Source organism: Malus sylvestris, chromosome 8, assembly GCF_916048215.2.
Source record: "Malus sylvestris chromosome 8, drMalSylv7.2, whole genome shotgun sequence".
In the NCBI taxonomy this organism is placed as follows: Eukaryota; Viridiplantae; Streptophyta; class Magnoliopsida; order Rosales; family Rosaceae; genus Malus; species Malus sylvestris.
In genome coordinates, this window is record NC_062267.1 from 18283267 (window position 1) to 18306252 (window position 22986).

Here is a 22986-nt window from a genome sequence, read left to right on the forward strand (position 1 = left end):
AAAGGAAAATAAAGGCTCGGTGGAGCAATTATGGGGAATTTGAAGAGAAATGAAACTTTGCTAATCAAAATGCTAGGTGGCAGAATCTGAATGAGCAACAATTAAATAAAAACAAAAAAAACATAGAAAAGAGTTAAAGTTAGACTTTGTTACGTAGGATTTGGAGAGAGAAACTCTCTATTTCTTCTTCGTTTAAATTAGATCAGTCTCCTACATTTTAGAAGCAAACATGAATTTTGAAGGAAAAAAAGGCCCAAGTTGAACGCCTAGGGGCACCCTAATGCCACCCTACCCCTACAAAACAAAGGCTAAAATCCAGCCCCCCAGCCTCCAAGGCTGCCTAGGTGCGCCCCGAGGCAAGTTTTTTAAAACACTGCTCAATAGAACTATTTTGTACAAAATATGATGTCTTGCTCTCACTCAGTTTGAATTAGGGGTGGGCACGAGCCGGGTCGGGGATAGCATATTCTAATATAGGAACCGGGCCTAACTCGGCCCGGTTGAAACGGGCCAGGTTCACGGGTCCTTTGTTTTTTTTTTTTTTTTTTTAAACACTAAAATTTGCACAGATTCACTACCAGTACCAGTGCACACTGCAGTGTGCAGATTTTGCACAAATTGAGCATAGATGTGAACTTCATTGTTGTTCGGACAAAATGCCAGCATTGCAAGACAATCGGAATTATCAAATTACAACACTGCAAATACAAAAATACATTGATCACAACTAAAACCTATGCTCACAACCATCATAGTCTGAAGCACCATCAAAATTTCCAATTTTTCAGAGACCATAAACTAGACAATAATACCCATTGGGTCATTGATTACCATAGTTCTTTAAAACATTACCTTTTCAGATGCAAGCTATATGTATATGTACGTGTATATCTACATATAAAGCATAAGCAGAAAAGATAGAAGCTCACATCATAATAATTAACCCCAATCCTCTGTTTGTCTAAGTGCAAATAGAAAAATGGAACCAAAATATTCAACCCAAAATCTTCACATTAGCTCAATAGCTATATTGTTTCCAAGCTCTAAGCTTTCCAATTTCCTAACACGTACCCACAAACATAAAAGCATTAAAATACGTAATTGCAAAAAGAAAAAGCAATTTGAAGAAACTAAATGCTTATTTTCCTATTGTCTACCCCATATTTTCCTAACAACCAAACAGAATAAGAAGAAGAATAAGAAAGAGTGGGAAACATTACTGGAGCGATCACGACTCCAAGCATGGCAAGTAATGCATCGAGCGAACTTGTGAACTTCCACCGTTGCCATTTCTTTGTTTCTATCTCAGAGGCAGAGGGAATTGCATGAAATTCCCTACACCAGAAAATTTAGGGGATTTTGCCAACAGATCAATGATCAATCCTAATTTAAAAACCCTAAAATCCCTACACCAAAAATTCACGTTAATAACAAAACCCTAATTCAAAATTACCTAATTTTTTTAGGGATGATGGCTGGTAGCAGCATCCTCGACGATGGTGATGGTGTGACAGTGGTCGCGACGGCTTGGTGTTGTCGAAGAGAAGAAAATCAAGCGGTCATGGTTATGGGACTTGGGTTCTCTAGGATGTCGTCAAGAAGGATGGTTGGATAGGTGGTGGCGTGGTGCCATTGTGGGTCACAACGTCGGTGAGGCTGGATGGGTGATGTCGTCGAGAAGACGATGGAGTTTGAGAGTTGGAACTTGGAGTCGGGAAGGAAGGAGTTAGGACCGATGGAGTGGACTGATTCTGGAACACGAAAGGTGGAGGATGACTAGGGTTCAAAGTAACGATTGAGATTGAATGATAGGATATCATTTAATCTTTGCCGTTCATTAAAATTAGAAACGGGTTGGTCCGGGGCCTCGTTTTTCTAAGTATATAGAACCGGGCCGCCTCGTAAATGCCAGCAACCCCGCCAGGGCCGCCCTGTTGTTTTCTAAAATATTTGGAAGCAGCCCGTACCCGCCTCGACCCGCGGTTCCTCTACCCATTTGCCCATCCCTAGCTTGAATGGAGGTATGCATCGTAAACTAAATGGAATCAGTAAATTGCAAAAGTAGGGTCCAATTCTATATAGAATCAATAAATTGCAGTTATAGAAACAATTGTTAAGAGCAAAGAAAATGAGGAAGTGTATAGTCTTTTAGATCAACCTTTGATAATTATGTCACTTAGTACTACAGTCGAGTAATATTCTTCTTCACTTGTAAGTAAAAGGCTTTAGGTTTGATTATTGCCAAAAATGAGTTTGAACCACATTATTGCTAGCCCATTATGAGGTTAAGCCCACCCTCTCTCTCTAGTATAGATAATATCGTTTGTTTAGAAATTTTTGTTTATGATTATCATTATCATAATTTTAAAAAGATGACTATAGGTCTAAAATTTAGTTATTTTTCTGAATTTTCCATACATTTTTAAATCGGTATAAAAAAATGTTGGAAAGGTCAATTGGTTATCATAAACGCCAAAGACAAAACTTGACCGAAATCTACATATTCTTCCAATAAAAAACAATAAAAAAATTTAAAACAGAGGAATCATCTGAGGGGCAATTATGACATTTCCAGAGTCATCGAAACCCACAATCAACAAGCGCAGACAAAAAGACAATTTTCAATTCAAAAACCACCAAAAGTCCTTGTTTTTGGAGGGAGGACGATTCTCTTCACACCCAAAACCCAACTGCCTTGCCCGGTACACCCAGCAGCAGCCGCCGGCCGGCCTTCTCACACCCAGCACCGCCCGCCGGACTCTGACGGCCTCTCCTCTTTCTCTCTCTACACCCAGCAATGTTCTCCGGCACCACCTCCAGCTCAAGGTCTCAAAGGTCCTCCATTTCGCCTTTTCGCTCCCGGAAGTCCTCCGGACCTACCAAGCCTCCTACAGCCTCGCCTCGCCCTGCCACCCCTTCTTCCTCCACGACGTCTTCTCGGCATCCCACTTCCAAGCCCTCTCTGTCTCCGGCCTCCTCCTCCGCCAGCCCAAACCCGCCGTCCCTGCCGTCCCCGCCCGATGTCTCCAAGTCCAAGGAGAATGTCACCGTCACTGTCCGCTTTCGTCCCCTCAGGTACTCTTCTTTCTCCGATTGGGCCGTCACGTACCGCCGTGGTGCTTTCTTTTCACGTTTTTGACAAAAAGTTTTGATCTTTTTGGTTGAATTGTGCATTTTGACCAATTTTGACTTTCAATTTGTGCAGTGCTCGGGAGATTAACAAAGGGGACGAAATAGCGTGGTATGCTGATGGCGATTATACAGTCAGGAACGAGTCCAATTCCTCCATTGCTTACGGTTTCGGTTAGTTTTCTTAATTTTTTACATTAATTTTGCTTTTGAATTTTCTTTTATTATTATTTTCTTTTGCTGCTTATTTACTTCATGCCGTTGATTCAGTTATATTCAGTTATTATAGTTATAGACACCAGTATTTGCTACTCATAAGCTGCATTTTGAAGTTACGCACTGCTTTATCTATTTGCTTGGCTATCTTGAAGTAATGCGAATTTTATGGTGTTTTGTAATTGCTCATATGTGGTACTGGTGCTGCAGATAAGGTTTTTGGTCCAGCAACGACGACACGCCATGTCTATGATGTTGCCGCACAGCACGTTGTTAGTGGTGTTATGCAAGGGATTAATGGTAAATAGTTCACTGAGTTAGGTTTTAAGTAATCAATTGGTACTTTTTGTTTTTTCGTTGTCATTTTGTTTTTTGATACCTCAACTAGAACTTCCAAAACCAAATAGCTACCAGTCATAGACTAACTGTCTCGTTCCTATAATTCGGTTATATGTATATATTTGAAGATATATGCGTGTGGTGCCATAGGTACTGTGTTTGCTTATGTTGGCTGAAGATGCTCTGTTTTTATGCAGGTACTGTGTTTGCATATGGGGTTACTAGTAGTGGGAAAACACATACAATGCATGTAAGTAGAGGTAGTCTAGATTGTCTATCTGAAGTCTGACATTGTCATTTCTAGGCCAGTATTTTCACCCTATATTTTGCACTTCATGATTACCAACTGTATGCAAATTTTGTATTGGCAATCTCTTGCTGAGATTAATGCATTGATGCGATTGAAACAGGGCCCATGTCATAAGCAGCCTTCGTAGTTGCATTTTCCTTTATTTCACCCCAGCGAAGGGGAATTCCTTTGAAAGAAAATTGAGACGTCTTCTTATTCTTCCTGCAGTTTTCTTTCTCATTATGGAACTTTTTGTGACATATATCGTGTGCGTTTCAATATTTCAATGTTTGCAAATTATACAAAGTACAAATTTGTAGTTACATTTTGTATTCTAGGGGGAGCAAAAGTCACCTGGAATTATTCCACTGGCAGTGAAGGATGTTTTTGGAATTATACAGGAGGTAAAGGACATGTTTCTAATTAGCTGGTAATCTTATTATCTTTAATTTATGTATTGTATTATGAGTTTAGATAACTTTAATCATGTATCAGACACCTGGGCGGGAGTTTCTTCTTCGTGTTTCATATCTGGAAATATACAATGAGGTCAGTCTTTTCTAGTTGCGTCATGCAAAGCTTTCAATTGGAGTCTGGTCATTGTTGTATGTATTATTTTGAAGTGGATTTTTGTTAGGTAATAATGGTATACATGCAAAAATCTGTTATGACCTGGGAATTTATACTTTACTTTGCTGGGCGTGTCCCACTTTGTTTCACCCCACTGAAAATTGTCCCAGTTAGGGAGCTAGTCACATTACATAACTATGGACAAGAGGTAATGAGCTTTTTGCGATGATAGTGGGATACCAGATATCGTTCGGTCAACTATATTAAAATATCATGTGGTGTTTGAAGACTCAGAACCAAAAATGATTCAATAACAAAAGAGTAATGCTTGCAAAAGGATCTGATGTAATGAGTCCAGGATGCCCGTTCATTAAGTTAGAAATTTTTAGATATTTGAGAAATTCACTGAAAACTTGTGATCACAAGAATCTAGTATTGAGCTTGCTTTGGTTTTGCAAACTTGAATTTAGGAAATGAGGACAAATGAAAGGTTGATGAGGATTATTAAATAGTTCTTTTGTTAGTTGGGCATGTAAGATGGAAGAGAGGAGTAGCCAAGCATTGGATAGATCAGAGGCTTCAATCACTATTTGGTAATATTATAAAAAATGAGCATGAAAGTGCACATGGACTCACGGCATTGATGAGAGAGTTTCTGTGGTAGTGATGATAAAAAAAGTTCTCTTATGAATAATAAGGAAAACTGGAAATGATTTGGCACTTGGGTTACCTTATTTTTACGGAGTTTTGTTGGTAGATGATGATTTAACTGACATTTGGATTCCCCTGAAGACAAACGGATTATGAAAATAAAATATAAAAAGAAAAAAGGATCTAAGCCATAAATTTTTTTCATCCAAAGTCCTATACCATGTTCCTCAGATTTATAGTTTTTATATTTTTTATATAAAGTTGTTACTCTTTGAGGTTTCAACATTTAATATCTTAGGCACACATACTCGTCTCTTCCTTTTGTGTCCTTGTAGTAAATGTGATTGACCACTTTTACATAACAAATATCACTAACTTAGTAGATGATTCTGTTTGCTAGATCCTGTTGAGTCTTCATTTTACTGAACTAACAAAATGTAAAATATAAAAAAAGAAATTTCTTTTTGTCAAAATGTCAAAAACATGAGCCAATTTGTCATGTCTTTGTTATCAGAAGTACTCTCCTATGGTCCTTTTTCATATAAGCCCTTAGATTAATCTTATGGTAGATTAAGCTAACTTAAATTATCCCTGTTACACCGAAACACAATAATTATGTGAAGTGATTATGTTTAAAAAAAATTTCTTGCATGAAACCTTCCGTCTTCTTCCCCTACCATCTCTCTCCTCCACATCCCCTTCTCCTCTCCATCTCTCTCTCTTTCGATTGCTCACTACCCTTCTCACCTCGTGAGTTTTTGGTTTTTTCATTTTCGCGTATGTAAAAGGGAGAGGGACTTGTTTCAATTTTTTCACCGTCGTGGAAAGCTTTCATATGAGAAAAGAGTTCACAAGTTCAAGAAGAAGGGGATCCCATTTTTCGAAACCACACAATCTCAATTTTTTTGGTGCCACAATGGCGTTCTAAGATTCATATAGCCGATCCCACTCAGTGACTTGGATTTTCCAAGTCTCCAACCGAGAAGTTTTCCTCACTCGGAAAATTAAGGGAACACTACCCCAACCTACATGCTCCACTCAGAAAGCTTCAACATACAAGCTTCAACAAAAGAAAATTCAAAGAACTTAGCGAAGAAGGCTTTGGTGTATCTAACACAATACGTTGAAATGAAGGAAAGCTTATTTATTGATATCCCCGATAAGCTACAAATATGTACATATACATGAGTCAAAATAAACACACAAGAGGGAGCCTTCACAAAGGTTGCTTAGGAGAAGTCTCAGCAGTCGGTAGAGCCCCAGAAAGAGAAGGCACCGGAGGGGGATCATTTGGAGCCTCAATACTGGACAGAATCCTAGAAGGAGGAGGCATCAGAGGTTGATCATTTGGAGCTTCATTACGCGGTACAGCCCCAGAAGACGAAGGCAATAAATGCCTTTGGAACAAACCCACAAATCTCTGATGATCAAGTAAAACCTGACCATCAGTTTCCTTCATCTGGTCAAGCTTCCTCTTCATGTTTGTAGCATAGTCATGTGCGAGCCGGTGCAACTGTTTATTCTCATGCTTGAGCCCTCTAATCTCCTGTTTGAGACTCATCACTTCAGCCGCCAATGATTCAACTTGGCGGGTTCGAGCAAATAGGCGTTGGGCCATATTAGACACAGAACCTGCACACTGAACACTGAGAGCCAGCGAATCGTTAACAGCTAACTCATCAGACCGTTTGGAAAGTAGTCTGTTATCTTTGGGAGTGAGAAGGTTCCTGGCCACCACCGCAGCGGTCATATCATTCTTCATCACGGAATCCCCAACGGTAAGAGGACCAGTAGGGGAGACGAAGGATGGGCGCCATATGTTGTCTGGAGAAGGCGGGGTTGCCTCTTCAACAAGGTTCAAGTCAAAACGACGGTCGGAGGGGCCAGACATTTTCAAAGGTGTTGAAGAGAGAAGAGGTCGGACAAATCAAGATCTTAGAAGTGCAAGAATGAAGCTTCTACTGGTGGAGATTCAAGTGTGCTTTGGAACTTAATGCCAGCCCCTATAAAAATCTGCACTCGACGGAGCTTCAGAAATCGAAGAGGCGCCTGCTCAGAAATCGAAGAGGCGTTTGCTTTCTCAAAAGTTGGGCTGCTTAGAGATCACGAGGGTTGATCTCAGAAATCGAAGAGGCGTTTGCTTTCTCAAAAGTTGGGCTGCTCAAAGACCTCGAAGGCTGATCTCAGAAATCGAAGAGGCGCTCGCTTTCTCAAAAGCTGGGCTCCCCAGAGACCACGAGGGCCGATCTCAGAAATCGAAGAGGCACCTACTTTTCCAGCCTTGTCAGCACCTGTCACACGCACACTCAGCTTTGCGAAAATTATGGGCATTCTGTCGAAGACTTCTGGGGAAGTAGAAAACACATGAATCTTACTGTTCAATCACCCACTTCCCACACGCAACAATAGCTCATGGGTACCACAGATAACTTTGCCAAAGTTCTCTGCCAAAGTTGAGCACGTGAAGCTTGCAGCTCCTACTACATCGCTCTGACCAAGAAGGGTAAAAGAATAGCAAAGAAACAGCACTAACAAAGTTTAGACCCATAAATTTTGAAGGTCTAGCTACCATATTATTACCCACAAGGGTAAAGGAACAGTACCACTGCTGGATAATTGGAAAGTCCTTGTGTGTCAACCTCTGTGCTTTGTGGCAAGGTAGACTAGCAAACATGCCCAACCTTTACTCACATTCGAGAAAACACTCCCAATAAGATTGCTTGCTCCAAAATCGAAGAGGCACCGTCCTCCGAATCTCGAGAGCCAGACTCTCAACATGACTACTTTCTTAAAAATCGAAGAGAGGGTAAAGGAACAGTACCATTGCTGGATAATTGGAAAGTCCCTGTGTGTCAACCTCTGTGCTTCATGGCAAGGTAGACTAGCAAACATGCCCAACCTTTACTCACATTAGAGAAAACACTCCCAACAAGATTGCTTGCTCCAAAATCGAAGAGGCACCGCCCTCCGAATCTCGAGAGCCAGACTCCCAACATGATTACTTTCTCAAAAATCGAAGAGACACTGCTCCCCGAATCTTCGAGAGCCAGACCCCCAGCATGATTGCTTTCTCAAAAATCGATGAGGCATCGTTCTCCGAATCAATCGAAGAGGCGCTCGCTTTCTCAAAAGCTGGGCTGCTCAGAGACCATGAGGGCCGATCTCAGAAATCGAAGAGGCACCTACTTTTCTAGCCTTGTCAGCATCTGTCACACGCACACTCAGCTTTGCAGAAATTATGGGCATTCTGTCGAAGACTTCTGGTGAAGTAGAAAGCACATGAATCTTACTGTTCAATCACCCACTTCCCACACGCAACAATAGCTCATGGGTACCACAGATAACTTTGCCAAAGTTCTCTGCCAAAGTTGAGCACGTGAAGCTTGCAGCTCCTACTACATCGCTCTGACCAAGAAAGGTAAAAGAATAGCAAAGAAACAGCACTAACAAAGTTTAGACACATAAATTTTGAAGTTCTAGCTACCATATTATTACCCACAAGGGTAAAGGAACAATACCACTGCTGGATAATTGGAAAGTCCCTGTTTGTCAACCTCTGTGCTTCGTGGCAAGGTAGACTAGCAAACATGCCCAACCTTTACTCACATTCGAGAAAACACTCCCAACAAGATTACTTGCTCCAAAATCGAAGAGACACCGTCCTCCGAACCTCGAGAGCCAGACTCCCAACATGACTACTTTCTCAAAATCGAAGAGAGGGTAAAGGAACAGTACCATTGCTGGATAATTGGAAAGTCCCTGTGTGTCAACCTTTGTGCTTCGTGGCAAGGTAGACTAACAAACATGCCCAACCTTTACTCACATTCGAGACAACACTCCCAACAAGATTGCTTGCTCCAAAATCGAAGAGGCACCGCCCTCCGAATCTCGAGAGCCAGACTCCCAACATGATTACTTTCTCAAAAATCGAAGAGACACTGCTCTCCGAATCTCGAGAGCCAGACCCTCAACATGATTGCTTTCTCAAAAATCGAAGAGGCATCGTTCTCCGAATCTCGAGAGCCAGATACCACAGACCACTTTTTCAAAGTGCTCTGACAGAGTTAAAACATGTGAAACTGGCAGCTCCCACTACCGTGCTATGACCAAGCAGGGTAAAGGAATAGAATTACTACTTGTTAGGGAGACTCCTATATATGTCGACCTCCATCCCCAACAGACAGGCAGACCTGCAAAAATGCTTAACCCTTCATCATATTTGAGAGGGCACTCCCAACGAAGCCTTTCGAAATATTCAGCTTTCTTTCCCCCCGATAATACCTCTGCAAACAAGCTATACTAGAGCAAGAATATCTCATATCATCAGGGTTAAAAGCAAGAGTATCCCATATCATGCTTTTTCCCTGTCTTTTCCTTTGGCCTTGTTTTTACCTGCAAGACAAGGAGAAAGAGAGCAATCAGTCAGCACTTGGAATCAAGCTTCCAGCCAGGAACTGACTGCCTGGAACCCCTTACCTGATTACTTACCTGGCATTGCTCTCGAGTACTCATCTTCAACATCTTATGTTTCCAGGGAAGATTCCGCATCTGCTTGAGGAACAGATAGGGCAAGTGCGAAGGATACAAGGAAGCATGTGGAGACAAGCGTAACAGCACACGTGCTGATACATCCATTACTCTGTCAAAAGCAAAAGTATCCCATATCAGCAGGGTGGAACGTACTCTAGATTTGATGGACTTGTTTTGACCCTCAAATTCTTCAGTCGGCCTTATACTCTGGAGGAAACCAGAAAACCCTCCAGCTCAGTTCAAGAATAAGCCTGTGGAAAGTTACTTCTTCAAAAGCAAAAGTATCTCATATCATCTCTTCTCATTTTTCTTCTCTTTATCCTTCATGCTGCTGCAAGATGGGGAGAAGGTGAACAATCAGTCGGAGCTCTGATTGCTTACCTTGTCTGTCACCTCTTTCAGCAGACCCCCTAGCTCGGCGACTTGGGGGACTCTTACTACATGGTTTGTATCGCGCTTGACCAAGCCTGAAACTACAAGTAAGCTTCAAGTGAAATTGATACATTACCTTGTGCATCTCCACCAGTTAAAGATACCACCCCTGGATGGAGGAAGAGTACTTCCAGAGAAGATGCCACATCTACCTATGAGACAGATAAGGCAAGTCAAGACGACACCACACTCCGATACTTAGAAGTTTCGTGATTACGAGATCATTCTCCCACAATATTTCCTAATGTCATTTGTACTAAATCATTCACTTGTACTCACTAAAGGAGAACTTGAACCTATGTACTTGTGTAAACCCTTCACAATTAATGAGAACTCTTCTATTCCGTGGACGTAGCCAATCTGGGTGAACCACGTACATCTTGTGTTTGCTTTCCTATCTCTATCCATTTATATACTTATCCACACTAATGACCGGAGCAATCTAGCGAAGATCACAAAAAGCGACCGTTTTCGCTACCTAGGATCTATCTTGCAAGAGAACGGAGAATTAGATGGAGATCTCAACCATAGAATACGAGCTGGATGGATGAAGTGTAAGAATGCATCCGGCGTGTTGTGTGACCGTCGTAGGCCACTGAAGCTCAAGGGAAAATTTTATAGGACGGCAATAAGGCCAGCGATGTTGTATGACACAGAATGTTGGGCGGTGAAGCATCAACACGTACACAAAATGGGTGTAGCGGAGATGAGGATGCTTCGTGGGATGTGTGGGCACACGAGAAAGGATAAGATTGGGAATGAGGATATCCGAGGTAAAGTAGGAGTAGCCGAAATTGTAGGAAAGATGAGAGAAAATCGGCTCCGGTGATTTGGACATGTGCAAAGAAGGCCGAATGACGCTCCGGTTCGAAGATGTGACTACGGGACAGAGGTTCAGGGCCGAAGGGGTAGAGGAAGACCTAGGAAAACTTTGGAAGAGACTCTAAGAAAAGACTTAGAGTACTTGGATCTAACGGAGGACATGACACAAAACCGAGCGCAATGGCGTTCTAGGATTCATATAGCCGACCCCACTTAGTGGGAAAAGGCTTTGTTGTTGTTGTTGTTGTTGTTGCTATTTCTGGGCCAAATATCCCCCAGCTTTCCCCCCGGGCTAAATGCGAAATGTTTATCGGAATTTAAATTTTTTTAGATTAAAATGTTCATAAAATTAATTTACAATAATCTACATATTTATTTAAAAAAAAAAATTGATTTAAGAAAAAAATTTAGGCTAATTTCATTCTTTAATAATTCCGGGCTAAAATTTTAGGGTAGAAGGGTTGGAGCAGAAAAGATGTTTCTGGGCTAAAAGCTAAATTTTCCGGGCTAAAAAATTTGGCTTTTAGCCCAAGGGTTGGAGATGGTCTAACTGGGTTTGAATATTATTGATAAAATACTAAATGAAATTTGATGTGTAAAGTTATTAGGGTTTTATGCAATTGGATTTGCTGGGTTTAGATATTTGATGAGGAGACTAGGTTTTGCAAATGGAAGGGATTTGACATGACGTGAAACCTTCTTCGCTTCTTTTTTTTTTGTTTTATCAATTTGTATTTATTTCCTTGTAACAAGAATTGTTTAAGTTGATGGCTTAATCTACCGTAATATTAATCTGAGGGCTCGTATAAAAGAGGACCTCACAGGTCCTCAAAATAAGGAGTGCAGCTTTCTCTTTGTTATTATTACCAACTTACTTTTTTTAGTCCCTTTGTTTTTCCAGGTCATAAATGACTTACTTGATCCAACAGGACAGAACCTACGAATAAGAGAGGATGCTCAGGTGCTTATGTTCACAAAGGAATTAAGACTCTTTGTATTTTTTGCTCAGAGATGACTGTTAATATTTCTCCTCAAGTTTCTTGCATGTGTTTTTTTTCTTTTTATAAACCTACATACTGGAATTTTGAATGCTTTGACTAGATTATCTGTATGACTAAGAGCAAAATGAAATGAGTATATTACAGGAAAACTATGTCTATGCACATGGAGTTGGCTTGAGTAGGGTGTTTGGCCACCTGTTGGATTTTTACCTACATAATCAAACTCTAGAATCAGTTAGAATGTGGGCTTTGGATAGAGATGTGTTTTAAACTATGTGAATGAGAAAGTTTCAGGTCCTAGAAAGCATCTAGTTCATATACAATGGTATGGCTTGCCACGATCCACCTAGCAAATGGGGGGTTGAGTCCCGAAAGAAATCTCTCTGGATACATGTGTATGGTAACACATTCCTTGCCCTCCCTAGACCATGCATTGGTGAGAGTGTGAACTGGGCCACCCTTTAGGTGTCAATCTTATTCATTAATTATTACCTCAGGTTGCAGTTCTACCACGCTCAGCATCATCTCTTCCCCTTCTCTCATATGTGTGATAGAATTTGTCATCTCAAACTAGTAGTTATTTTGGCATTCATTTTTCTTTTATGAAAGTAAAACCTAAATTATAAATCTTATATCCTAAACCCTTCGCCCATGAGAGGTCGCACTTGGTGCGATGGCAAGTGCCTTCGCCCATGAGCGGTAGGTCTCGGGTTCGAGACTTGGGAGCAGCCTCTCCATAAATGGGGGTAAGGCTAGCCGACATTCACCTCTCCCAGACCCTGCGTAAAGCGGGAGCCTTGTGCACTGGGTACGACCTTTATATCCTAAACCCTTCAGATCTGGTTCTGCTTTATTTCACTTAATTTGTACCTTCAACTTGTGCATTTCATTTTTGTAAGTCATTAACCTTATCATTTGGAACAATTTTATTGGGCAGGGAACTTATGTTGAAGCAATCAAAGAGGAAGTTGTATTATCTCCTGCTCATGCTCTTTCCTTGATAGCAACAGGAGAAGGTATTAACATGAGTTCGTTTGTCTACATGGTCTAGGCAGAAGCTTTGTTGTCTCTACTTGGTACTCGTGTCGGTCTCAAATACTACGATTTCATATGCATTCATGAGCACTATGTTGGTTGTTTTCTTCCCTATCTGCATATACTCTATCTTTTCCAGCCACTGTTTCTGCGGCTGAGCACCTTTAACATTCTTCTTCTTTTATTGCAGAGCATAGGCATGTTGGTTCTAATAATTTCAATCTGCTTAGCAGTCGCAGCCACACTATATTCACACTGGTAACTATCTTTAATTACTATGTGATAAAGGTGTCTATAATGTTATACAAAGCAAGATTCTATTAGTTTACCCTTTCAGATTAGTCTTTTATAAGTTTCTAATTTACTCGGGAAAGGAAGTTCTTTTAAATGTAAACACCCTTTAAAAAAACAAGTGAATAACCATCCGCTGACTAATTTAGAGATATTGTTGTAAGTTGTTCATATGCTAGCATTTTCTTTGTCAAGTAAAATTGATGGCAACTAGACTTATTAGAACTTGATGAAGTGGTTCCTCCATCTTGTATTTATTGTATTACTTTTGGTTCCACTTAACTAATATATAACAATTCATCAGACTATTGAAAGCAGTCCACGTGGTGAAAATCATGATGAAGAAGATGTCACCTTGTCCCAGTTGGTAATGTCTTCTCATCTTTGAAATTTAAAGTTGCTCACCATAGTATCGTCAATCTGGCCCTACAATCTGGTGGATTTAGATATAAATTAAAATATTTTGTTACAATCTGATGCTGAGCCCTACACAATTCAATTTGTTTTGGCAGCACTTAATTGATCTTGCAGGATCTGAGAGTTCTAAAACTGAAACAACTGGATTGCGAAGAAGGGAGGGTTCATACATCAATAAAAGCTTACTTACGCTTGGCACTGTAAGATAATTCTTATCTTAGGTCTTCTTTGATTGGGGTTGTAGTGTTTAAAATAAAAATAATTCCCAGAATTCAACTTATTAACATAATTTGACCCTTTACTGTTTCATGCAATGTCTTTTCTTCTTCCCAACATTATTGGTACTGCAATAAATATGCTCTAGAATTAAATTAGGAGTTTTAACAAAACACTCCCGGTACTGTTCACTTTTAATGAAAAACCACATTTATACCTTTCCTGGTACCATTCACTATACCTTTAAAAGGGACTTTTCATTAAAAGGGAAGTTTTTTTGGACTTTTCGTTAGTTTTCCTCTAGAATTATAGCATGTTTTGGTTTGCACATTTCTCATGTTTATCACTTATCGGTATAATTGTGCATATAAATCTCAAAATATGAAGAAAAAAAATAACTATGCCGTGGTTCTTGGATTACTTATCATGGCGTGATGTTGGAGAACTGGTGGACTCCATAATAAAATGCTATCAGATGTAGAGCTTCAGATTCTTCATGTGCCTATATTTGCACTGATATTAATCTAATAACTGTCTGTTGTTGCAGGCAAGCAATTAATCTAAAAATTGTCTCTTGTTGCAGGTGATTTCTAAATTGACAGATGGAAAGGCAACTCATGTTCCATATCGAGATTCAAAACTCACCCGTTTATTGCAGTCATCCCTAAGCGGTCATGGGCGTGTATCTGTAAGTTCAATGCAATACTTCTGGATCATCTAGTGTCCGTGTGATCATATTTTGTCTTTACAACTATCCAATTAATTGTCACGTAAGGTATCTTTTTTGTTAATAGTGATGTGATTAATGATTCTGGAGGATGTTCTTGTTATGGTGAGTTCAGCTTATTTGCACCGTGACTCCTGCATCAAGCAATAGTGAGGAGACACACAACACACTGAAGTTTGCACACCGGAGCAAGCATGTGGAACTCAAGGCTTCCCAAAATAAGGTGAATCTCAGAGTTACTTTATGTAGAGCACTAATAGAAATATTGAGTATTTGTAGTCCCAGCTCACAATTTGTTCATTCTTGACTTTTCCTTTTAGATTGTGGATGAAAAGTCTCTTATAAAGAAGTATCAGAAAGAAATTTCCAGTTTAAAGCAAGAACTTCAGCAATTAAGACGTGGGATGATGGAGAATCCAAATATGACTCCAACTGCTCAGGAAGACCTAGTTAATTTGAAGCTTCAGGTTGGTGCTGCTACATTGTGTGAACTAGCAAAACTAGCATATTTTGGTTTATATTTGTTACAAAAAGCTTTAGGTAGTAATCAATAAAAGTTTTGTCCTAAGGTCCTTAACTAAGGTTTTTGAATGAAGTCATATTTCTGTCTCCTAGTCGATAGATAAGAGATGGATGCACGATACGCATTGAGATGCATCTTATCTGTTTTGCATTTCATCCACCCATATTTGGTCGATCTGCTGAAAAATGGGACCATATTTGAGGTCCTTAGGACAGAAGAACTATATATATAACTGGAGGGCTAGACCAATATGATAACTTTATTCTTTTGCCTTAGAACAGTATCGTAATCTAGACTCGAGTGCAATGTTACAATTCCCTGAGGTGTAAGCTACAGAATGTTTGAAGTCCCTAATGCCAGTTATTGTCTCCCATTGAAAATGGGATTCTTTGCTGTGTAGACATATAAACAGCTAACTTTTATCCAAGATTTAGTCGTTTGTTGTTTGCTTCTAATACATATTGTTTCATCATGTTAAAGTTGGAAGCTGGTCAGGTAAAGTTGCGGTCAAGATTGGAAGAGGAAGAAGAAGCCAAGGCAGCTTTAATGGGAAGGATACAACGATTGACTAAACTAATCTTAGTTTCCACGAAAAATACTATCCCGCCAAGCATATCTGAACGACCTAGCCATAGGCGGAGACATTCTTTTGGGGAAGATGAGGTGCGTGATTTAGGATTTTCAGCAGTTAAGGTGGATTGCAGCAGATTCTTTGAATTTGTATTTTGACTTTTGAGGAATAATTTTTTTAATGATTTGAACTTGTCACACTAGAAACTGTAAATTATTGGCCATATCTTGTTAGATTTACCAACCAACTCCTTTTTATGCAGCTTGCATATCTGCCTGACAAGAAACGGGAATACCTTGTTGATGATGATGCTGGAAGTTATGCGTCTGAGATTTCAGTGGAAGGAAGAGATGAGATCACTAATCTAGATGAGTTGGTCAAAGATTACAAAAGAAACAAAAAGCGTGGAATGCTAGGATGGTTTAAATTGAAAGTAAGTTCCCGTTTTCTCCTTTAACGCCTGAGTTGATTATGGACTTCATATATTTAGGTTGTTTGTTAGAGGACAAATCATAGGATGTAGTTGAGGAGATGACAGTCCTCTCCTTCCTAAGTCAATGCTTGCTTTCAATCTACACTTTGTTTTGTCGGCTTTAATTGAGCCATCATCTGTATATAGTTATCAATCTTTATATTTTTTGTTAATATGCACTATTAAGATTTGTTTTTTCATTTTATTTATGCAAAAGAAAATCCAGATTTCATTTGTATCATTTGTTAGTACTCTACTGATTGAACTCACCTAGACAAAGCTCAATTTCTCAACAGAAACCTGAGAATTTTGTTGGATTATCATCGAGCGGCGATAGTGAGAGCTCTACAAGTGGGTCACCAGCAGCTTGTTCAATATCTTCTCAAAATAGAGTCAAATTTAGTGATATGAAGGATGGACGAAGAAATTCTGTCAGTAGAAAGGGAGATGATTATACCATTATTGACCCATTTCCGGAAAGAACCCAAGCAGGTGATTTGTTTGGTGCAGGTTGCCGTTTGCCTCGGGTGAGTGGTGTTTGCTTTACGTTGATAAAATATGTTCCTAGTAAATACATGCATATATAATAGAGAGAATTTCGGAGTGGTTGTGTGTGTGCGCATGCAGTTGGTTGTTATTTATGTGTAGGAAGTAGCATCAGCAGGTATTTCTTATTGTAGCATGAATAGATCATGTTAACATATTTACTATAACTATCCTTCCACAGACTGGGTCCACAATTACAGATCAAATCGAACTTCTTCATGAGCAAGTGAAAATGTTAGCTGGGGAGGTGGCATTGTGTACAAGTTCTCTCAAAAGACTTTCAGAGCAAGCGCCTACAAACCCTGAAGATTCACAGCTTAAGGTGAGGCATCTCTTTAGATTCATCTTAAAGAACAAAAGTCTAAATCTGATTGGTATTCTTGTCTAAGTTTGTTTTTTTGGTAATATTTGTTAAAATAGGAACAAATGCAAAAGTTGAAGGAGGAAATTAGTGAAAAGAAGCTTCAGATATGTGTTCTAGAGCAACGCATGATTGGATCACTCGAGAGGTCTCCACATATGTCAAATAACATTGAAATGTCTCAGGTAAACTATGCGTCTTCTAGGCTGATGGATTTTAAGAGCAGTTAGATGATGATTTTACTGTATGAAATGTTTTGGACTGACTGACAGATAATCCGATAACAATATCTCATGGTATACAAATTTGTAAATACAAAAGGGGCATTGTTGTTTCCTATTTCATATTCTACTCCGAGTGATTGTTTATAGTTTAACTTTCTAAAACCATTTCAGCAGAGAAGGTCCCTTGTTACATGCCCCATATAATCATAAATCCTTTGGTCTTTTTTTTTTTTGTTTCACGGGATTAAATAAATCTAGTATAACAAAAAAAGGAGCACAAATCATCGATTGAGGGATCATATATAACAAGATCAATTAATTAAGGGAGCTAGTCGAGAAAATAAAACATTTCCTGATTTTACCCAAAAGGAAAGTCTGTTTAAGAACCTTAGCCTAGTAGACCATTATTATAATGTCCCACTTTATTGTTGGTTGAAAACGTAAAACTTCATCTCGTATGATACTTCTATATATAATACAGGATGAGTTTGTGGCTGTTATGTTCATATTTTGGTTGTGTTGGCTTTCATTTATTTGGTTCCTTAACCATATGCTTAATAAAGCATTGCTGGTTTTTCCAGTATGTAAATACTGCATGTACATGCTTTCTGATCAGTTTGTTACATCCTCATGTAGGCTCTGTCCAAGCTTACTACACAGCTAAATGAGAAAACTTTTGAACTTGAGGTTTGTTATTCTTGAATCTTTCATAATAAAGATGATTTTTTCAATTTAGAATGCTAAAGACATCATACTAAATTATCTCTCTGTCTTCGGCCGATCATTCAAGATTAAGTCAGCTGACAATAGGATACTTCAGGAACAACTACAGATTAAGGTAAATTATAAAGATGTGCAAAATTCCTTTTCATGTACTTGCATTTCTATCTTTAACTTTTGAATTTTTTATCATCATATTGTTGCTTTTTGCAGATTTCTGAGAATGCAGAAATGCAAGAGACGATTCTTCTGCTAAGACAACAGCTCAGTTCACAACAAATTACTGATAGTGAGGCTACCAGACTTGAAACATATCCCAAAGAGCTAGTGCAAAAGAACAATGAAAAGAGGGATAGGTTTGGTCTGTGTCAAGAAACTTGTGCTGATGAAAATACACCAACCAGTGTGATGAGCTTAAACAAAATCTTTTCCCTCGATTACTCCAAAGATTGCAACAAAGATGCATATCTGAATTCCCAAATCCATGTACAGGTTATTCCTATTCTTTCCTTGCATCTTCAGAACTAAGAAACCCAATATAGACCCTTTGTCCTTTTGATATTTTTAGTTTTACTTGACGGGGATATGTTGTCACCAGTGCTTTTTTAATTTATTTTCTCAGGCTTCTGAAATAGAGGACTTAAAGCAAGATAAGGTGAGACTGTCCGAGGAAAAGGAGGGGCTTGAAGTTCAGAATATGAAACTTTCAGAAGAAGCTTCATATGCCAAAGAGTTGGCCGCAGCTGCAGCAGTTGAGCTTAGAAACTTGGCTCAAGAAGTAACCAAACTTTCTTATGAAAATGCAAAGCTGACTGGTGACCTCGCTGCTGCAAAGGAGGTTCAGTGCCGATCAAATTGTCAGAGGTCTACTTCATATGATTTCAAGAGAAATGGCTTAAATGGTCCTCGAGGCCATAAAGGGCCAGAGGATGTAGTTTTTGTTGAGGAGCTGCAGAGGGAACTTAGTGCAAGATGCCAAAGAGAAGCTTCTCTGGAGACAGAACTATCCAAGAGAGATCAGACAGAAGATGATTTGCAAAGAACGTTAGATAAAGTAAAACAACGTGAAGTTGATTTAGAAAATGAGCTGGCAAACATGTGGGTGCTGGTTGCACAATTGAGAAAGTCTGGCATTAATTCCGAGGATGTGTCACTCGATGGGGTTCATCTATCTGAAAGTTCACGTGCAAGAGTCAAAAATGCGTTTCTTCCAAGTAATGGTCATTCAGATGTTATTTTCAAAGACGATGGAATCCGTGAAAACCTAAATGAGATGGGTACATTAGAAGATTTAAGAACCAGCTATCAGAAAGAAAGGAGAAGATGCAAAGAGTTAGAATGCTATATCTCTAGACTTAAGGTACATGCTTTATTGATTTATCTTTTGGGAAAATACAGATAGCCATCTGTGGTTTACCCCAGTTCCATGGATAATCCCGTGGTTTCAAAAAGTGTGACTGAACGGAAGTTTTCATATTTAGAACTGTTTGTAGGAATAAAAGCTTCACCCTAAACATACTCTGTTTTACCTCATAAAGTCCTCAAAATAGATCAAAAGAGTTGAGAAAGATTTATTAAATTTCAGGGTGAAGATCTTGCTGGTCTTGATGTCACTACTCTTGAAGAACTGCAGAACCTTCATGTTGAGGCTATAACAAAGATTTGCCATGCGAAGGTGATTATCTGGTTGCTTTTTTCTGACGTGATTTTGCGTTATGTTGATCTACCATTTGTTTCTTCTCTTTTCATTTACACCAGAAATCTTTTCAACTATTCTCGTATAGTCTCTCTTTTCCTCGGTTGCTGTTATCATGCCCTTATCATGCCCCGTTATTGCATCAAATTAGTTTGATGTTGATCCTGGTCTTCTTTTCATTTTTAGCTGACTAAAATTCTTTCTAAATTCTTTGCAATATGCAGTGTGCAAATCGTGTAATTTAGCATGCTCTCCTCCATCGTCATACATAATCTCTTGATATTTCAGGTTAGTTTTATTTATATGGTTCAGTTAATGAAACGAAAACAAAAGTACCAGAAACCTTTTGGTGTAGATATGATCGGTTTGAACTAATTATAAATTAATTCATACCGGAAACCTTGTTGCGCATTTTTCTCAAACAGATAATGCAACAAGAAGAGCACATCCATTTTTTCCTTCAAGTCATGAAAATAGTAGTGATGAATCAACATCTGCCCTTCTTGCAGGTACTGAGCAGGTGTAATGTATTTTGTACAGAATGAGAAAATTAACCAGATTGATCTATGTCTCTCATCGTTTACCGTCATCCTTCTCTAATCTAGGAATAGCTTTGGAAACGATAGCAGATGAGTTGCGCCTTTCTTGTCACTCAAGATTCATGCAAACAGTTTGTAGTAGAGATGGATCAGGGGCATTGCCATACAAGAATATTATCTATATAACGAATATCTGTATTATCGGGTACTAGGGTTACCCACTGACATGATTTAACATTTTAAGTTGTAAGACAGAAAACTAACATCTCTTTTTCTTCTCTGCTAGAGTAACAGACAATGTAACTGTTGTAACATTCAAGATTGTTGCTGGGTTTATAAAGATGCTCACGGGGCTGCAAACGCACGTCCGCGCACACACACAAGTGTAGGGTGAGAACAGAGTCATTAGGTCATTAAAGTTTTGCCTTGGTATAAACAGTACAAGGAGCATCACATTGGATCCAAGTAAGGTCACTGCCAGTGTCGATATCGAGGTCGAAACGCCTGGTTGGGTGGCCTATGTAGATGGACACAGTAGTAACTAAAGAGTGAAAAGTACAACCAAATCTTGAAACCATTCACCACCCATCACAAAAAGAGAACAGAACAATGGAGGGTAAGGGAAATACATAATACTAATTCATGGCATCAAAGTCCTACAAATCTTACCCTAAGAGATTATTTTAAAGGAAAACTAATGAAAAAGGCTTGAAAGTTTTGAGTTTTAATGATAAGGACAAAATAAAGAGTAAAGTGAATAGTACTAGGATTAACTTTTTAGTGTAAAAATGTGGTTTTTCGTTAAAGTGAACAGTACCGGGTGCTTTTCGTTAAAGTTCCCTTATTTTAAAGCATTAAAATTGAACTTTTTAAATGAAAGATACATCTAATAGGATGTGAATTTTTACATTCTATTCGTTCATCGTATATTGTGTGGTTAGAGATTATTTTGAATTTTTTTGTTTGAAATTAAATACAAACAGTACTTAACGGAAGCTGGTCGTATGATGTATGATGAACGGATAGGATGTGAGAATCTTAGAATGCTCATCCCATGCAATATGCAACAAGTGGAAGCAAAAAAGATTGAACTTTTTTAGTACAAATATTAGAAAGTAATCACTCGAAGAAAACCAAGTTTCCCTTTCTCTTTGCAGACAAGCTAGGATACTTAGGAAGAAACCACAACCCAGAGCTGCATTGCCTACAAAATCACGTGCAAGCATAGTACACAGGAAAACGAGGAAGGAAAATAAGGAGCGTTGCCAAAAGGTCTGTGGAAATTGGTGTTCTGGGCGTAGTGCGCAGCCATACTTTACGAGACAAGCAGGCGTTCTTCGATGTTACACCAAAAAGGGAAGTCATAGCTGCATCCAGAGAAATAAGAAACAAGACTTAGCCAGAATAAAAAGAAATGAGGAAACGAAAGGATTCTTTAAAATAGTCCAATCTTCCTCCCAAATGCTTTCCCCTGACAAATCTCAACGTTCGAAAACATATTTTAAAATTTTGATTGAAAATAATTCAGAGGAAAGTGTGTTTTCTGACCCTTTTCTTCTTATTTTTCAGTTTTTTCTTCTTCCAATTTCAAGAAAGCCATGCATTCTTTTCGCTTTCTTTAATTTTTTTTCCTTTTTTTTTGTTATAAAAATAGATTAGGCTAATTTTTATTAGGGCTTTAGAAGTCATTTTACGTTTTTGGGGACCTTTTGATCAAGTTGGATTGGGCCTCGGTGGTAACTCCTAGCTCCCTTGGTTCGTTTCCAATACCAAGTCTTAAGATACCTCAAAAGAGTTAGTGTGGCTTAGAAAGTATCCCAGCTGGATCAATAGCTCAAAGAATGATTGCTTAAAACAAATTATGGCTTGCCTAAGTAAGATGTGGTGTGGAGGCTAAAAGTTTATTAGTTTAGCGTCGGAGAGATCTCAATGCTCTATTTAGTTGGTAAGGGAAAAGGAAATATTGTCTCTTCTCTCCCAAACTTACCCACGTGAAACCAAAAATTATGAGCTCGAATTTTTAATGTTCCTAAGCACCCCGAAGTCTTTTAATACCTTAGTCCATACCACGATTCACTTGGCAACCTCTGATATGTGGCTTGGGCCCACTTTTTCATAAATTTAGGCTCGTCTTGTGGCACTTTTACAATACTCGGGCATCGAGCACCCGTCCCCCTCCCAACCCATACCCTCCCCAAACATGTCCCGGGCCTCTCCCCAAACCGTCCCCCTCGCCACCCATCCCCTACCCAATCCGGTCGAACCACCCATTCTTCAACCCCTATAAAAATCCCCCAACATACCAACATCATATCTTAACAATCTCCCCAATGATTTCCAAACATAATTCTCTCAAATATTAAAACATACTAATCAAGAACACATTGACAATGTGTGTAACAAATTCACAATATAAATTAAGAACACGCATTTGAGGATTTCTTTGAGATATTTGACGAGTTCCTATATATTGGGATACTTCGAGGAACTCTATTCCGACCCATTAAATGCCTTTTTTTCCTCTATATTAAGGGACTATAAGGATATGAGACTCATTTTAGGATCTAAGATGTTCACTACACAATAATTCCACTAGACAACATGATTGATAAAGTGAGACGTTTTGATGCACTACCAAATTTGCTTTCCGCCAAACTTACTTTTTTTTA

The 22986-nt window shown here is 39.1% G+C and overlaps 3 protein-coding genes across 6 annotated transcripts in view; 1 reads left to right on the forward strand and 2 right to left on the reverse strand.

Moving 5' to 3' along the window:
• Positions 1 to 8602, reverse strand: part of LOC126632815 (uncharacterized) — an 88599-nt gene extending 79997 nt beyond the window's left edge. The window contains exon 1 of the mRNA XM_050303312.1: positions 8377 to 8602. The gene's annotated coding sequence lies outside the window, so the exon portion shown is untranslated. The remainder of the gene's footprint in view (positions 1 to 8376) is intronic.
• Positions 2641 to 20657, forward strand: LOC126632807 (kinesin-like protein KIN-7C, mitochondrial). Of its 4 annotated transcripts, XR_007626832.1 has the most exons (27): positions 2641 to 3075; positions 3206 to 3303; positions 3556 to 3645; positions 3882 to 3934; positions 4312 to 4377; positions 4469 to 4522; positions 11880 to 11939; positions 12917 to 12995; positions 13205 to 13272; positions 13610 to 13672; positions 13818 to 13922; positions 14522 to 14626; positions 14781 to 14888; positions 14986 to 15132; positions 15669 to 15851; positions 16022 to 16192; positions 16528 to 16758; positions 16959 to 17099; positions 17198 to 17323; positions 17999 to 18049; positions 18153 to 18200; positions 18296 to 18574; positions 18705 to 19442; positions 19668 to 19757; positions 20003 to 20066; positions 20204 to 20287; positions 20384 to 20657. XR_007626832.1 is itself a non-coding variant. In XM_050303301.1 (26 exons), exons 1-25 carry the CDS (start codon positions 2798 to 2800, stop codon positions 20021 to 20023), a joined length of 3453 nt encoding a protein of 1150 aa, XP_050159258.1. In that variant the 5' UTR covers positions 2641 to 2797; the 3' UTR covers positions 20024 to 20066; positions 20288 to 20657. The 4 variants fall into 4 exon arrangements, 3 of the variants coding, with proteins under 3 accessions (XP_050159258.1, XP_050159259.1, XP_050159260.1); XM_050303301.1 differs by lacking the exon at positions 20204 to 20287 and having other exon boundaries at positions 20288 to 20657; XM_050303302.1 differs by lacking the exon at positions 20204 to 20287.
• Positions 6120 to 8826, reverse strand: LOC126632812 (uncharacterized). Its single transcript, XM_050303308.1, has 2 exons — positions 8749 to 8826; positions 6120 to 7833 (listed from the first exon to the last, which is right to left on the reverse strand). Exon 2 carries the CDS (start codon positions 7083 to 7085, stop codon positions 6411 to 6413), a length of 675 nt encoding a protein of 224 aa, XP_050159265.1. The 5' UTR covers positions 7086 to 7833; positions 8749 to 8826; the 3' UTR covers positions 6120 to 6410.
• Positions 20658 to 22986: the final 2329 nt, after the last annotated feature.

Excerpts from the sequence above, each read along its gene's own strand:
- LOC126632812 (XM_050303308.1), bottom strand. The coding sequence starts at position 7,085 with ATGTCTGGCCCCTCCGACCGTCGTTTTGACTTGAACCTTGTTGAAGAG.
- LOC126632807 (XM_050303301.1), top strand. The coding sequence starts at position 2,798 with ATGTTCTCCGGCACCACCTCCAGCTCAAGGTCTCAAAGGTCCTCCATT. Across the intron at positions 3,304-3,555 it reads CTCCATTGCTTACGGTTTCG|ATAAGGTTTTTGGTCCAGCA; the intron begins GTTAGTTTTCTT and ends CTGGTGCTGCAG. Across the intron at positions 16,193-16,527 it reads TAGGATGGTTTAAATTGAAA|AAACCTGAGAATTTTGTTGG; the intron begins GTAAGTTCCCGT and ends ATTTCTCAACAG.